The sequence below is a fragment of the Lithobates pipiens genome, unplaced genomic scaffold, assembly GCF_037356315.1.
Source record: "Lithobates pipiens isolate NorthernLeopardFrog02 unplaced genomic scaffold, aLitPip1_a1.2 Scaffold_22, whole genome shotgun sequence".
NCBI lineage: Eukaryota > Metazoa > Chordata > Amphibia > Anura > Ranidae > Lithobates > Lithobates pipiens.
The window spans coordinates 225,788,917-225,805,587 of record NW_027507784.1 but is presented as its reverse complement, the minus strand read 5'-3'; the positions used below and the strand labels follow the sequence as shown (position 1 = coordinate 225,805,587).

At 44.5% G+C, this 16,671-nt stretch overlaps 1 protein-coding gene across 12 annotated transcripts in view; it reads left to right on the top strand.

Annotated features, from left to right (window-relative positions):
• Positions 1–16,671, top strand: part of CLEC16A (C-type lectin domain containing 16A) — a 1,523,862-nt gene that overhangs the window by 114,274 nt on the left and 1,392,917 nt on the right. For all 12 annotated transcript variants that reach the window (XM_077448876.1, XM_077448874.1, XM_077448875.1 and 9 more), the window contains one exon: positions 150–255. In XM_077448876.1, the coding sequence (XP_077305002.1) occupies positions 150–255 (106 nt within the window). The remainder of the gene's footprint in view (positions 1–149; positions 256–16,671) is intronic.

Sequence of the window (16,671 nt, the reverse complement as noted above, 5' to 3'; positions counted from 1 at the left end):
CATGATGTACTTCAAAGAAAAGGATTTTACAGGTAAGTGTAAATAAGATTGTTCTGCATACCTTCATAATGGTGCCTTTATGGAATTTATTTTATTTTTGCTTTAACACATTTTAACTTTTACCTTTTTTTTTTTTTTTTTTTTCCCAGCACACCAATGATTTTGCACTGTACACAGAGGCGATCAAGTTTTTTAATCATCCGGAACACATGGTTAGGGTTGCAGTTCGTAATATCACTTTGAATATTTATAAAGGTAAGAACAGTGTGACCTTTTCATTTAAGATTTCAACTTTTAGCTCAACTTTAGTTGTTTTTACAAGGGTAAAGCTGTATCTCACACAAAATGGGTTAAATAGATATGAGCTAACAGGATTAAAAACAGCTTTGCCAGGGATTTGAGTGCAGCAACCCAGTTCTTTGGCCTACCAGCACTGGGATATACACTTTTCTTGCTTTTCAGAAAGGTTAAAACCTAGTTATTAGTTCATAAGTAAACAATCTAAATTGTATTCAGATGAATTGAAAGCCATTACATAAAAATAAGTGCTAGAGCTACATATTTCTTGAAGTCAATAGGCTACCATAGGGGTCTTTGTTATAAACCAATAGAAATGGAGGCTTTTGGCATAATGCACAGATGCATATTTGTAAAATCTGTAACGAGCTGTGGCTATATATACCGTATTTATCAGCGTATAACACGCACAGGCATATAACACGCACATAATTTTTAAGAGGGAAGTTTCAGGGAAAAAACATACATTTTAACTAGAAAATGCATTTCCTGGAGAAAATGCGTGGGAATGCTGAATAGCCTCAAAACTGCCCCATCATTTTCCTCTATTATAAATCAGTACATGGTGTGTCTGTGCTCTACCCCACTGCCCATCACTGTGTATATAAGAAGCTTTGGTAACCATGAAAACAAAACAGACAACAAAAGCCTGGATACCCTAAATTTAATGAAGTTTTTTGAAATGATCACTAAACTTTAAACAGCTTTTTCACAAAAACTGTAAAAGATATCAAACTGAAAAGATATAGCCAGATAGCTGAATATTTTGTGAACATTTTAAAGTTTGGTGTCTGTAGTTGAAAGTATGAAGGAGCTATAACTTTTGGCAGCGGAAGAAGATTTTACGGATTTTAAGCATGTTCTCATTGACTTCAATGTTAAAAAAAATAAAAAATAAAGTGTTAAAAAGCTTAATATTTTAAAAAGTATAAAAAAAAGGTTGAAGAGCACACATCAGCTGAAAGAGCTGAACATTTTAAAAGTTGAATGGCTTTAATAGCTGAAAGTATGCAGAGCCAAAAAACGTATGGAATAATAAAATTAAAAAGATGATTGATAAATAAAAAAACTAATAGTGGGACTGCTGAAGCATTCCCACTAAATAAGAAACTTTGAAGCAAAGTAAGGGTCCGTGCTCATCTGCAGCCTCACCATTGTTATCAATGTAGCCTGATCAATGCCCATCAATGCAACCTCATCATTCCACATCAATGTGGCAGCGTCGCCATTGCCCTCAATGTGGCAGCGTCGCCATTGCCCTCAATGTGGCAGCGTCGCCATTGCCCTCAATGCAGCCTGATCAATGCCCATCTGCAGGCTAGAGGGGACAGGAAGGGGGCAGGACAAGTGCAGACAGATTACATACAGTGAGAATCTCCTAGATAGACAGAACAGTGATCCAATAGTGGCCCAGGAAATGGGACGACTTATTACAGAGGTCGCCTAGTAAACAGTAGATTCTCATTGTATGTAATCTGATGGCGCTCGTCCCGCCCCCCTCCCTGTCCCCTCTGAGGCAGCTAAAATGGAAGTATTGGCGTATAACACGCATACGCTATTTGCACCCAATTTTCATGGTGAAAAATTGAGTGCTATACGCCAATAAATACAGTATTTAAAATTGGCCCTTTCTAAATCATCTAAATGTGATGCTCAGTTACACATCAAAAAACTAAACATTTTTCTCGGCTTTGGTCTTTTCACTCATACCAGAGTTACATTTAACCGTTTCCTAGCAGAGCTGTTTTAGCACACGTTTAGAAAAAACGCTTTTAGGTCTGAGGATTATATAAAACCCCCAAAGCATTATATTATATGGTGGTTCCAATTTTTTTATGTCACGTAATATTACCATAGAGGTATTTCAGTAAAAAATTACACTTAAGTTAAAGTGGATGTAAACGCTCACATATACCCAGTAAAGTGAACAGCCTCAAATGATACACAGGGATGAAACACATCTCCCTACAGAAGTTTTACATGTATATCTGCTGTCTTCAGCATTTTATATTCTTTAGAATGTTCAGATAGTGTTAAAAGATTTTCTCTTCCTGTTCAGCACTGCAGTAAAGCAGTAAGACACACACACACACACACACACACACACACACACACACACACACACACACACACACACACACACACACACCCCCTCTCCTCATAGATACTTTTAGAAACTGTTAATTGAATAGATCAGCACTTTGCTAATTAGTGGGACTGCTTTAGCAGTCCCACTATTGTTTATTTTTTTTTATTGGTGGGAATGCTTCAGCAGTCCCACTATTGTTGTTCGTTTTTTTTATTTATCCCTTTCATGACTAAGCCTATTTTTGACATTTGGTGTTTACAAGTTAAAATCCATATTTTTTTCTAGAAAATTTGCGCAAACATTATATATATATATATATATATATATATATATATATATATATATATATATATATATATATATATATATATATATATATATATATATATATATATATCAGAGACTCTAGAGAATAAAATGGCGATTGTTGCAATATTTTATGTCACACGGTATTTGTGCAGCAATGTTTTTAAACGCAACTTTTTGGGAAAAGGGACACTTTCATGAATAAAAAAAACAAAACAGTACAATTAGCCCAATTTTTTTGCATAATGTGAAAGATGTTACGCAGAGTAAATAGATGCCAAACATGTCATGCTTTATAAATTGCACACACTCGTGGAATGACAAACTACAGTACCTAAAAATCTCAATGGCGATGCTTTAAAAATGTTTTCCTGATGCATCATGGCAGCACACACATTGGGTTGTGACTCCGCCTCCACAACCTGATAGGACCGGTTAGCTATAAGATTTGAAGAGGAGCCCACCGTTGCATTCTCCTTTTTTTTCCTCACCTGGTAGGACGATCGTTTGATCTGGATCGGTTAGAAGCAAGGAACCCCCCCTTTACCACTGCACCCCAGCTAGGTTAGCCTCTCCTACCTGGAAGACCAGTCCGTACAGTCTCTAAATGAGCTACAAGATGGGAAGCACCACTCTGATGGTCTCAGGGGCAAGGACTCTGAACCAATATCTTACAAAACCTTAAAGTTTTTTTGAAAGTTTGCAGCGGTCATCCCAGTCTACTCTTTACCTTAAGCCTCATACTTTAGTATTACGTTTGCATTCTGTTCCCCTCGGGTACCTGTTTATTTTTTCTTTTCCTTTTTTTTTTTTTTCCCCCTCTCCCTTTGTCTTTTTCCCCGCTGGGCTCTGTGGTTCCTCAGCTGCTCTGCCTCCTCCATCATGGCGGCCGCAATAGCACTCCTCAGGCACTCAGGAAGGAACATACAGCTATTCCTAGCCTTGCCAGCTTCCAAAAGGGTGCCCAGTGCCGCTGAATGCTACGGCGCATGCGCAACAGCGGCGTCATCACCCCCGCGACGGCGGGACATTTAAAAAGCGGTCTGCACCTAGAACAAACTGCAGACTGACAAACATCTTGTTACAGCCTGGGAATTTTTCCATTATGCTGCTGCCTTGCTAAGCGCTGTCTGCCTGGTCCCTGGTAAGCAATGCATTATTTCCTTATCCCAGCACCTGCTGCTCATACGCTATTGTCTTTTTTCTAAGAGAACCTTTCCCTCACAGGTACACTCCTTACTTTCCTTATGGAGGCCGCTGCTGTAGTAGACCATCCACGAACCATGAGGTAAGGGGGCATCTAAACTGGTAGGTAAGAAGAGGGGAAGAAAAAAGAGTGCATCGCTATTAATGCCATCCTTATTTTCTGGCAGATCTTCACGCTCTAAAAGAAAAGAGCGTTCACCCTCAAGGCACTCTCAGCCCCAGAGAAGCCAAGAGAGCCTCCCACCATCACAGAAGGTCTTCCTCTTCCCAACAACATAGGGATGGAAGGCATACACATCCTGCGCCCAATGCTTGCTGGGTTTGCAGGGCACAAGCTATCCCAGACAAATTGGTGCCTCAGGGCTGCTTAGAGGAAGCAACTCGTGATAAAGAGTCCGACGCAAGAGAGACATCGAACATAATAAAAGAATCGGTCAAAGAATCAATTATGCAAGTAGCAGCCTATGAACCGACTAGAACTGCTAATTCAGCCTCTACGTCCTACACCCATCAGGATCAGGCAGACTATCTAGAGGATGATGAAGCTTTACCACCAGCTGCATTTGATTTTGCGCTAATCGATCCTTTTGCAAAGTCAGTAAAGGAGGCGATAGGATGGGAGGAGGAAGAAGTCCCAGTTAAATTAAGAAAATATTTTCCTAACCTAAAAAAATACTTTGAAACATTTCCTTTCATTGAGGAGCTTGAAGAATTAATTAGGGACGAGTGGCAAAAACCGGACAAGAAAACAGGCCTAAACAATAGGCTGAGCAAACTCTATCCCCTTATTCTGGCTCCACTGGTGGGTTCTTCGGTAATGCGATTGGCACGCCATGTTACCTTGCCATTACAAGATGCCGTGACTTTCAGAGACTTGATGGATCGCAAAATCGATCTTGACCTTTAAAAAAGCATGATCGGCAGCAGGAGGGGCCTGCAGGCCAGCGGTCACTCTAGCAGCTGTCGGCAGAGCCATATCATGCTGGACTTCCAACGTGGAGAAGTTGCTAATAGAAGCTGCAGACCAAGAGAGAGTTATATCCACCCTGCAGGAACTCAACCTAGCGGGAGATTTTGTGGCAGAAGCTGCAGTAGACATAATTGGAGCCTCAGCTAGAGCAATGTTGGCTTCTGTGACCTCTCGGCGGGCACTGTGGCTCAAACCCTGGGTCGCTGATACGGCCTCCAAGTCTAATTGGTGTAAGATCCCCCTACGACGGTACCAACCTGTTCGGTCCCAAACTGGATTCAACAGCAAAGGAATCCATCCTTCAGACGCCACCTGCCCGTACGGTATCACGAGACAAGAGTTTATAAGCCAGGAAAGGAGTTTAAGCGGAATTGTCGGAATACGCAGCCATCCTTTTTGAGGGTTCAAAAGTCTAAGGGGACTACCCCAGGAGACCAACCAAAGTCATTTTGATGTCACGCTTGCCCAGCCCGCAATAGTAGGAGCGAGGCTGAGTCTATTTGCTCATGTATGGACGGAACATATACAGGACAACTGGACATTCTCCACCATCAAGAGGCTACAAATGGAGGTTCAAACACAAACCACCCCAAAACCACTGCAGACTCACCAGGTTACCATCTTCACAACCAAAGCGCAGACTTCTGATCGAATGTCATGGAGCTTCTACAGAAACAGGCGATTATAGAAGTTCCACAGGAACAGAGAGGTGTGGGCTTCTATTCTCCCCTCTTTCTAGTTACAAAAAAGACAGGAGACTTGAGGACAGTCTTGGATTTAAAGGATCTCAATCAAACTATTTTAATCAAATCTTTCAAGATGGAGAGTCTGCAAACCATCCTACTAGCAATAGCAGTAGGAGACTGGATGCTCTCGGTCGATTTGTCCGACGTTTACACATACCCGTACATCAAATTCCAGAAGTACCTACGCTTCGCTATCGGACAGCTACACTTTCAGTTCCAAAGCCTCCCGTTTTGGGATTTCAACAGCACCCAGAACCTTTACAAAAGTTTTACTTCCCATTATAGCATACTTAAGGGAGAAAGGGCTAAGAGCCCTACATTATCTAGACGATATTATCCTCCTAGCCGACAGTCGAGAAACACTCTTACGACATCGAGCGATTCTAATTTCCACACTCCAGCAGTTCGGGTGGATGATAAACTGGAAAAAGAGCAGCCTAGCTCCAACACAAAAGATCATCTTCCTTGGAGCCGAACTAGACACCTGTGGCAACACAGTGGGTCTCCCTGTGGCAACACAGTGGGTCATGTCTGAGTATCCTGGGGTCGATGTCCTCCACCTTCCTAATGATCCAGTGGTCCCAGTGGAATTCGAGAACTTTCCAGAACTCGTTCCTGAAACAATGGAATGGATGTTCTATGAATCAGCAAACAGTGATTACTTAGGAAGTAAAGATCTCTGCTCGGTGGTGCAACTCAGGTCAACAATCTAACACGTCGCCGTCCCATCGTACCCCCACCACCCGAGATAAGAACAGATGCCAGTTTGCAAGGTTGGGGAGCACATTACCAGCATCATAGGGTTCAAGGCCATTGGGCCTTTCGACCACAGGGCATAGTTTCAAATGTGCTAGAACTCGGAGCAGCGTGGCAAGCACTTATAGCCTTCAGCCCACTCCTTATGGAGAAAAGTATCCTTCTACGAATGGACAATATAGTAGCAGTAAACTACGTCCACAGACAACGGGGCACCCGAAGCGGTACACTCATGCGAGAGGTCTGGCCCATACTCGAATGGGTGCAAGTCCACCTGGCGGACTTGAAAGCGATATACGTGCCAGCAACACACAACCAGTTGGCAAACGATCTGAGTCGAACTTTGGTGTCAAACAACGAATGGTCTCTCAGCCATCAAGCTTTTGCTCTGATCGTGCGCAGAGGGGGATTTCCAGACATGGATTTAGCGGCGACTCCGGAGAACAGCAAATGCACCCGCTTTCTAGCAAGAACAGCTTACCCAACAGCAGCAGGGATCAACTGCCTCCACCATCCATGGGAGTTCCACCTAGGGTACGTATTTCCTCCGGTACCACTGATGGCCAGATTCTTGGCCAGATTGAGGAGATCGACATCCACGGTAGTGGCAGTACTGCCATTTTGGCCGAGGAGGCCATGGTTCGCGACTATGCTGCAACTAAACACAGAGGAGCCACTTCCTCTTCCTCTATTCCCGGAATTGCTATCACAGGGACAGTTCCTACATCCATCTCCAGAACGGTTACGCCTAACGGCTTGGAAGTTGAAAGGGAGAGGCTGCTAGACCAAGGGTTTTCACTCCGGGTAGTATCCACCCTACAGCAAGCCAGGAAGAAATCAACTAATAGTGTATATATAATAAAATCTGGGAAAGATTTGCCACGTTTGCTGAACGGCAGTCCAGGAACCCCCTATATCCATTAGTTTCGCAGATCTTAGTTTCTGCAGCTAGGTCTGGATAATGGGCTATGTTCCAGCACCTTAAAAGTCCAAATCTGCTCTTTCTGCGATGTCAGGGGTAAAATGGGCCTCAGATCCTCTCATTACTCAATTCCAGAAAGCATGCCTGAAAATTAGGCCTCCCAGGAAGCCAGTCTTCCCGACCTGGGACCTGTCAATTTCTGTTTGGAAGCTCTATCAAAGGAACCATTCTTTCCCCTACATTCAATTTCCCTATGGGACTTGACACTCAAGTTAGCCATTTTGCTGGCAATAACGTCAGGCAGGAGGGTTTCGGAACTCCAGGCTCTAATTAACCACTTCAATACAGGGCACTTAAACACCTTCCTGCCCAGACCAATTTTGAGCTTTCAGCGCTGTCGCACTTTGAATGACAATTGCGCGGTCATGCTACACTGTACCCGAATGAAATTTTTATCATTTTTTTCCCACAAATAGAGCTTTCTTTTGGTGGTATTTGATCACCTCTACGGTTTTTATTTTTTGCGCTACATATAAAAAAAATACCGAAAATTTTGAAAAAAATTTTTTTTTTTGTTTGTTTCAAAACTTTCTAAATAAGTAAGTTTTCTCCTTCACTGATGGGCACTGATGGGCACCAATGAAGTGGCATTGATGGACACGGGTGGGCGGCACGGGTGGGCACTGATAGGCCGCACAGGTGTTATACTGTACTAATGGATGCCAATCAGTGCCAAACAATAATGCATGCCAATCAGTGATGCCCATTGTGGGCACTGATTGGCATCCACTATGGGCACTGATTGGCATCCATTGTGCTGACTGGCATCCCTGGTGGTCTAGGGAGGATTACCTTTTCCCTGGTGGTCCAGTGTGGGCATCCTCGGGGGGGCTGTGCTGATAATCGATCAGCACAGACCCCCCCTGTCAGAGGAGCAGCCGATCTGCTCTCCTCTACTCGCGTCTGACAGACGCGAGTGAGGAAAAGCCGATCACCGGCTCTTCCCATTTACACTGTGATCAGCCGTGATTGGACACGGCTGATCAAGTGGTAAAGAGTCTCCGTCGGAGACTCTTTACCGAGATCGTCAGACTGACAGCCCTTAACAACGATCGCCGCGATGCCCGCTCATAATCCTGAGGACGTCATATGACGTCCGTTCAGGATTATGAAACCACTTTGCCACCGTCAATTTGTAATAGGGCGGGCGGCAAGTGGTTAAAGAACCACATCTGGTGCTCTATCCAGACAGAATTGTCCTTAGACCAGCGGATAAGTTCATAGCTAAGGTAGCCTCTACCTTTCATTTCAACGCAGAAATCAACCTTCCGATTTTTATCAATATTGAGGGGAATCCTCATCCCTTGGACGTAAAATCTGTAATTTCCTCCTACTTAGAAGTCACTAGTACGTTTAGGAAATCGGAGCATCTCCTGATCATGCCATATGGTGCAAGAAGGGGCCAGACAGCATCTTCAAGGGCGATAGCATCTTGGTTGATTAGAACAATAAGAAAAGCATACGTAGTACAACGTCTCCAGATACCAGAAGGATTGAAAGCCCAGTCGACAAGAGCAGTAGCGAACTCCTGGGCAGCATATTGTAGAGTGTCTCCAGAAACCATTTGCAAGGCAGCAACCTGGTCATGAAAAACCACTTTCATGATGCATTACAGAATAGATCCGGCTCAGTTAACTACAGCTGAGTTCGGCAGATCAATCATACAAATTCATCCATGCCTTGTACTTGAGCAAATGTTTTTTGAAATGCAACCACCCATGTAGCGAGTTATTTCCCAATGTGTGTGCTGCCATGATGCGTCAGGAAAATGGAAAATTGTATACCCACCTTTCTGTAATTTTCCTTTCCTGACGCATCCACAAGATCCCACCCATCTAAGGTGATAGTTAAAGAGAATGCAACGATGGGCTCCTCTTCAAATCTTATAGCTAACCGGTCCTATCAGGTTGTGGAGGCGGAGTCGCAACCCAATGTGTGTGTTGCCATGGGATGTGTCAGGAAAGGAAAATTACTGAAAGGTGAGTATACAATTTTCCATTTTACGGTTACCAGGTTAGAGTTAGAGAGGTCGTCTAGGGCTAGAATTATTGCTCTGGCGATCGCGGTGATACCTCATGCGTGATTTGAACACCGTTTACATATGCGTGCGCAACTTCCATATGCATTTTCTTTGCTGTACGAGCTCACGGCAATGGGTGCGCTTAAAAAAAATTATTTATTTTAGTTATTTTAAAATTAATAAATAGTTTTTAAAAAAAATAAAAATTTTGATCACTTTTATTGCTGTCACAAGGAATGTAAACATCCTTTGTGACAGTAATAGGTGGTGACAGGTACTCTTTATGGAGGGATCGGGGGTCTAAATGACCCCCGATCCCTCCTTTACACTTCAAAGTATTCAGATCGCAGTTTTCGGCGGTTCTAAATACTGTGTGTTTTATTTATTTATTTTTTTAAAGCGGCACCATTGGCATGTCATGATGTTGTTTCCGTGTTTACGTTTAGGAGACCGGAATGAAGCCGCTTACGATTGAACGGGAGCCCCGGTAAGAGCGGCAGGAGGGATTTCCCCTCTTGTTGCTCCGGCATAACAGCCAAGCGGCTTTTAGCCACTTCAGTTATGGCTGGAAAGCTGATCGCCGGCTCTGAAAAACTGCACCGGGATGATGACTGCAAGTGCGGGCATCATCCCGGTATACCCCCCTAAAGCAGAGTGCGCACATCTGCGTACGCTCGGTGGGAAGGGGTTAATCATCATCATCTTTTTAATTAGTGGGAATGCAGTCCCTCTATTGTTAGTTGGAATGCTTCAGCAGTCCCACTATTGTTCGTTTTTTTTTTTTTTTTTATTAATCATCATTTTAATTTTATTCCGTACGTTTTTTTGGCTCTGCGTAACTTCTGCATACTTTCAGCTATTAAAGCCTTTCAACTTTTAAAATGTTCAGCTCTTTCAGCTGATGAAGGGACGACTTCAACTTTTTTTCTACTTTTTAAAATATTAAGCTTTTTAACGATTTTTTTTTTAACATTGAAGTCAATGAGCATGCTTAAAATCTGTAAAATCTTCCGCTGCCAAAAGTTTGAGCTCCTTCATACTTTCACCTACAGACGCCAAACAAACTTTAAAATGTTCACAAAATATTCAGCTATCTGGCTATATATTTTCAGTTTGATGTCTTTTAGTTTTTGTGAAAAAGCTGTAAGTTTAGTGATCATTTCAGAAAATTTCATTAAATTTAGGGAATCCAGGCTTTTGTTGTCTGTTTTGTTTCCATGGTTACCAAAGATCCTTATACACAGTGATGCACGGTGGGGGAGAGCACAGACACACCATGTACTAATTTATAATAGAGGAATATGATGGGGCAGTTTTGATGGTGAGAATATGATGGGGCAGTTTTGATGGGGGCAATATTATGGGGCCAATATGATGGGGCATTTCTGATGGGGCAGTTTTGATGGTGGCAAGTTGATGGGGCAATTCTGATGGGGCAATTCTGATGGGGCAGTTTTGATGGTGGCAAGTTGATATGGTCAATTTGATGGGGGGGCCGTTTTGATGGGGGGGCCGTTTTGATGGGGGCCATTTTGATGGGGGCAATGTGATGGGGCAGTTTTGGTGCTATTCAGCATTCCCACGCATTTTCTCCAGGAAATACATTTTCTAGTTTATTAATCATCATTTTAATTTTATTATTCCGTACGTTTTTTGTCTCTGCATAACTTTTGCCTACTTTCAGCTATTAAAGCCATTCAACTTTTAAAATTTTCAGCTCTTTCAGCTGATGATGGGACGACTTAAAATTATACTTTTAACACTTTTTTTTTAATATTGAAGTCAATGAGAGCATGTGTAAAATACTTAAAATCTTCTTCTGCTTCCACAAGTTACAGCTCCTTCATACTTTAACCTACAGACGCCAAACAAACTTTAAAATGTTAACAAAATATTCAGCTATCTGGCTATATCTTTTCAGTTTGATATCTTTTACAGTTTATGTGAAAAAGCTGTTTACGTTTTTAGTGATCATTTCTGAAAATTTCATTTTAAAGGCTTGTTGGTCATGGTTACCTAAGCTTATACGCAGTGATGGGTGGTGGGGGACAGCACAGACACACCATGTACTGATTTATAATGGAGGAATATGATGGGGCAGTTTTGATGGGGAAATTCTGATGGGGCAGTTTTGATTTTGGCAATCTGATGGGGCAGTTTTGATGGCGGCAACATGATGGGGCAATTTGCTGGTGCAGTTTTGATTGGGGCAATATGTGGGGGCAGTTTTGGTGGGGGCAATATGATGGGGCAGCTCTGGTGCTATTCAGCATTCCCACGCATTTTCTCCAGGAAATGCATTTTCCCAAGTGTTCTTCCAGGACAGCCCTTGAGAGATGGAGCTCCTCCCATCGACACAGGAAACACATTGCCACAGTTCAAAAGGCGGTCCCTCAGGTCCCTGGTCAGTCATTTGTGTTTCCTCCGTCGGAGGAACATGTTGCCAGGAACCTGGAGGCCCCTCTCAGGGGCTGCCTGAGAACCTGCAAGCCTAAGGGACCGGGTCCTGGTTTATGGCTGCAGTTTGGGTCCATACCTTTTTTTCTTTGGCTCGGGTACCGTCCAGCTGAACCGGAGCAGACCCGTTACCCTCCTCCTTCCAGTGCCGAGGTGGCCAGGGGCAGAATGACGCCGGTTTCCCCCAGGAGTGGTGAGTGGAACCTTCCATCTTCCCTCCTCGTTGCAGGGGGTCGGAGACGCCGAGCGTTCACTTCCGGCGGAACCGCGTCATCACTGCGTGCCGAGACTTCCGGTTCCGGGTCTCTAAGGGTACAAGGAGGAGAGGGAGAGCCAGCGCTGTGCCTGTAAAGCCCGACCAGCGTCCAGCTATACCGGATTAGCGGCGGGATTCGGAGCGTCAGAGGGGGACCATGGAGGCTATTCCCCAGGATACTCCGGCGGAGACAGGCACCAGCCAAACCCAGGTAGGCTGCTGGGCATGCTATTACTCTGGTGGAGTGGTGGTGTTTGTAGGCTGGGCCCTGTAGTACCCCACGGTGGCGGTTTACTCACAGTGAGGTTGTTTGTTAGTGGTGATTCTAAGAGGGACATGGTTCTGACGCTAAGAAATCCTTTGTCTTCTTATTTTCAGGCTAAAGAGATGCCAAGGGAAGACAAGACAGGCCGCAAAAAGTGTCCTAATTGTGGGAATAGGTTGTCCTCTGGCTCTAACAAAGCCCTATGCAAGCAATGCATTGCAAGCTTGCTTAAATCTGAGGCAGATTCCCCTTTAGCAAAGTTTTTGGGCTCCTTTAAAGAGGAAATGGCGTCGACCTTTAAGTCCCTCCGGGAGTTAATCACTGACGTGGGATCAGCTGCAGCTGCCTCCACGAGTAAAACAACTATAATCTCATCCTCACCATGCCTTACAACACCCAGCTCAGGGGAGCCCCGTATGGTCAGGGAGCCTAGCCCCACGTTGATTAGCCCCGAATCCTCTGACACTGACTCGGGTCAGGAAGAGGATCAAGCAGCATCTAAAGCCTCAAAATATAGATTATCTCTCGAGGAAGTAGATGAGCTAATGGGGGCTATCTATGATACGCTGGAAATTGAGGAGGAAGAAACTCAGTTATCCAGACATGATCAAATGTATGAGGCTCTGGGGAAAAAGAAAGCAAGGGTTTTTCCTATACATAAGGTGCTTTCTGACCTTGTCCTTAAGGAGTGGTCTGAACCAGACAAGAAGGTTTTCTTTCCTAAATCCCTTAAGAGAAGGTTCCCTTTTGATGAGAGCCCAGAGGCGGTCTGGAATAAAAATCCAAAACTAGACGCCCCTCTGTCCAAAATCTCAAAGCAGGCTGATCTGGCCTTTGAGGATATGGGCCACCTGAAAGATCCCATGGACAGGAGAACAGACATCGTCTTAAAGAGGGCCTGGGATGCCTCTATGGCAGGCTTAAAACCAGCTCTAGCCACTTCCTGTGTAGCTAGAAACCTGGAGTTCTGGTTATCGCAACTACAAGAACACTTAAAGGCAGGCACTCCTAGGGGGGAGCTTTTGAAATCTTTCCCTATGCTTTTTAAGGCCACCAGTTTCATCTCTGACGCCTCCACGGACTCCGTTAAATTTACGGCTAAATCTGCAGCACTTTCAGTGGCAGCAAGGAGGTCAGTATGGATGAAAACCTGGGGGGGAGACACGGCGTCTAAAACCCGCCTGTGCAGCGTCCCTTTTACAGGAGACTTAGTCTTCGGGCCTGAATTAGACTCCGCCTTAGAAAGGACGGCGGACAAAAAGAAAACCTTTCCTGCAAAAAAGAAAAATTTTCAAAGAAAAATTTTTCGTCCCTTTAAGGAACCCTCTAAATCAGAGAAGAGTTCAACCCCCAAAAAACATTGGTCGGGACATAAAGGGAAAGGAAAAGGGGGCATACTGTTTAGCCGCCCCAATCAGGATCCCAAACCCCAGTGACGTCAGGGTTCCTGTGGGAGGAAGATTAAGCAAATTTCTTCCTCAATGGGAAGAGACAACCTCGAACGAGTTTGTCTTAAACATAATAAAAAGGGGTCATGCGCTGGAATTTCACAGCAACCCTCCTTCCAAGTTTCTGGTGACAAAGCTTCCAAGTCACTCAGAAAAGGCCAGGGCCTTACCTTTACTAATAGGGGAAATGGTAGATCAAGAAGTATTGACACCAGTCCCTATTCAGGAACAAGGGGACGGTTTTTACTCGCACATCTTTGTGGTAAGAAAAACCGTCAGGGAGATTCAGACTAATTATGAACCTCCGTCCACTGAATCGCTCCATCCGTTACAAGAGATTTCGGATGGAGTCCATTTATTCCATAAAGAATCTCCTGCAGAAAGAGACATTTATGGCAACCCTGGACCTAAGGGATGCTTATCTGCACATTCCAATAAGGGAGGAATGCCAGAAATTCCTTCGGATGGCAGTGCAGATAGACACAAAGGTTTACCACTTTCAGTGCAGAGCACTTCCCTTCGGTCTATCATCCTCTCCGAGAATCTTTACCAAGGTTCTCGGAGAGGCTTTAGTTCCTCTGAGGCTTCAATCAGTCTCAATTATCCCCTACCTAGACGATCTGCTCCTAACAGCCCACTCAGAGAGTCGTCTTTCTCAGGACCTAGAATTGACTCAACTCAGTCTGAGTCGATTAGGGTGGATTGTCAGTCAGGAATAATCCAAGACAAACCCAACACAGGAGATCCTGTATCTGGGGTACTGGATCAAGTCTGTAGATCAGAAAATTATACTGCCGGAAGAAAAGATTTTGAATCTGTGGCAGAGAATATCTTTTCTTCAATGCAGCCCCAAGTGTACGGTGAGGGAAGTAATGTCGGTCTTAGGTCTTATGACGGCAGCCATTCCAGCCGTACAATGGGCCAGGTTCCATCAAAGAGAACTTCAGGGTTTTCTGTTAGAACAATTAAAAGGCAGAGATCTGGAGGAGGAGGTATCGATCCCCTCAAGGGTAAAACGCTCCCTCTGGTGGTGGAAGGACAGGGAGAACCTAAACAAAGGGGTTCATTGGGTCCTTCCTATCACTTCAACACTAACAACGGATGCGAGCAGTTGGGGCTGGGGAGCCCACCTAGGCTCAAGCTGGGTCCAGGACAAGTGGACCCCGGAGGAGAAATGTTTCTCTTCCAATTGGAAAGAACTAACAGCAATCCTGAGAGCTGTTCTAGCTTTCCACCCCGCAATACAGGGTCACCATCTACAAGTCCGTTCAGACAATACGACGGCTGTAGCATACATAAACAAACAAGGAGGAACCAGAAGTCCTCGTTTGATGTTGGTAGCCAGACGCATTCTCCAGTGGGCAGAAACCAATCTGGAATCCATTTCTGCAGTTCACCTGAAAGGGGAGCTGAACAACAAGGCGGACTTCTTGAGTCGACAGAGGATTTCGAACCAAGAATGGTCCTTACACCCAGAGGCATTCAATCTCATAACAGCTCACTGGGGAGAACCAGAGGTAGACCTTTTTGCGAGCAAGAAAAATGCAAAGGTTCCCAATTTTTTTCTCGCTAAACCCAGGAGATCAACCCCTGGCGGTAGATGCCTTGCAAACTCCATGGACTTTCAGTCTGGCGTATGCATTTCCCCCTCTTCATCTCATTCCGAGGGTCCTAGCAAGATTCCTCAAGGAAAAAACCTGTTTGATTCTAGTAGCACCTTTTTGGCCCAGGAGACCGTGGTTCACAACGTTGCTACAATTGACAGACTGTCCGCCTCTAAGACTTCCCTACAGACAGGACCTCCTGTCGCAGGGACCTCTTTACCATCCGCAGGTCGCCACACTGAAGCTGTCAGCGTGGTTACTGAGGAGGAAATCTTAAGGAGTAAGGGCCTGTCAGACGAGGTAATTGCGACCTTACTACAGAGTCGCAAACCAGTCACGAGAGCTATTTACAAAAAAGTCTGGAAAAAATTCAATAGCTGGCTGAATGGCCGGGACATAAATACGGCTAATATTCTACAGTTTTTACAGGAAGGTGTAAACAAGGGTTTAACCCTAAGTACTATTAAAGTACAGATAGCTGCCTTAAGTGTATACCTAGATGAACGCTTACAGGAAAATCCTTTTGTCGCTAGATTCTGTAAGGCAGTCGCTAGACGCAAGCCAGTCAGAATCACAAAAGTCCCATCCTGGGATTTAGCAGTTGTGCTAAAAGCTTTCTTGGGGTCACCCTTTGAGCCTATCTCAGAGGCCTCCCTAAGGCTTATTACCTTTAAGACAGTTCTCCTGGTGGCAATCACTTCAGCCCGTAGGGTCAGTGAAATCCAAGCACTTTCCATCAGGGAACCATTCCTACAGATCCTAGAAGACAGAGTCATTCTAAAGACAGACCCTGGGTTCTTACCAAAGGTAGCATCTAGCTTCCATAGGTCCCAAGATATTGTCCTCCCTTCATTTTGTCAAAATGCAGCAAATGAGAAAGAGGAACGTTTTCATTTATTGGATGTGAGGAGGTGTATTCTAGAATATCTTAAAATAACAAATCCATTCAGAATCTCAGACTCCCTTTTTGTCCTTTTTTCCGGACAGCGTAGGGGACAGAAAGCTTCAAAAGTAACCATAGCTAGATGGATTAGGCTAGCTATAGCAGAGGGGTATAAGGCCTTGAATAGAGATCCTCCTGAGGGTGTTAAAGCTCACTCAACAAGAGCGTTGTCTGCATCCTGGGCAGAAAGAGCTGGTGCCACCCCGGAGCAGGTATGTAAAGCAGCCACATGGTCAAGCTTTTCCACCTTTACAAGGCATTACCGACTGGACTTAATGTCTAGTCAGGATCAGGCCTTTGGGAGGAAAGTCCTCCAGGCCGTGGTC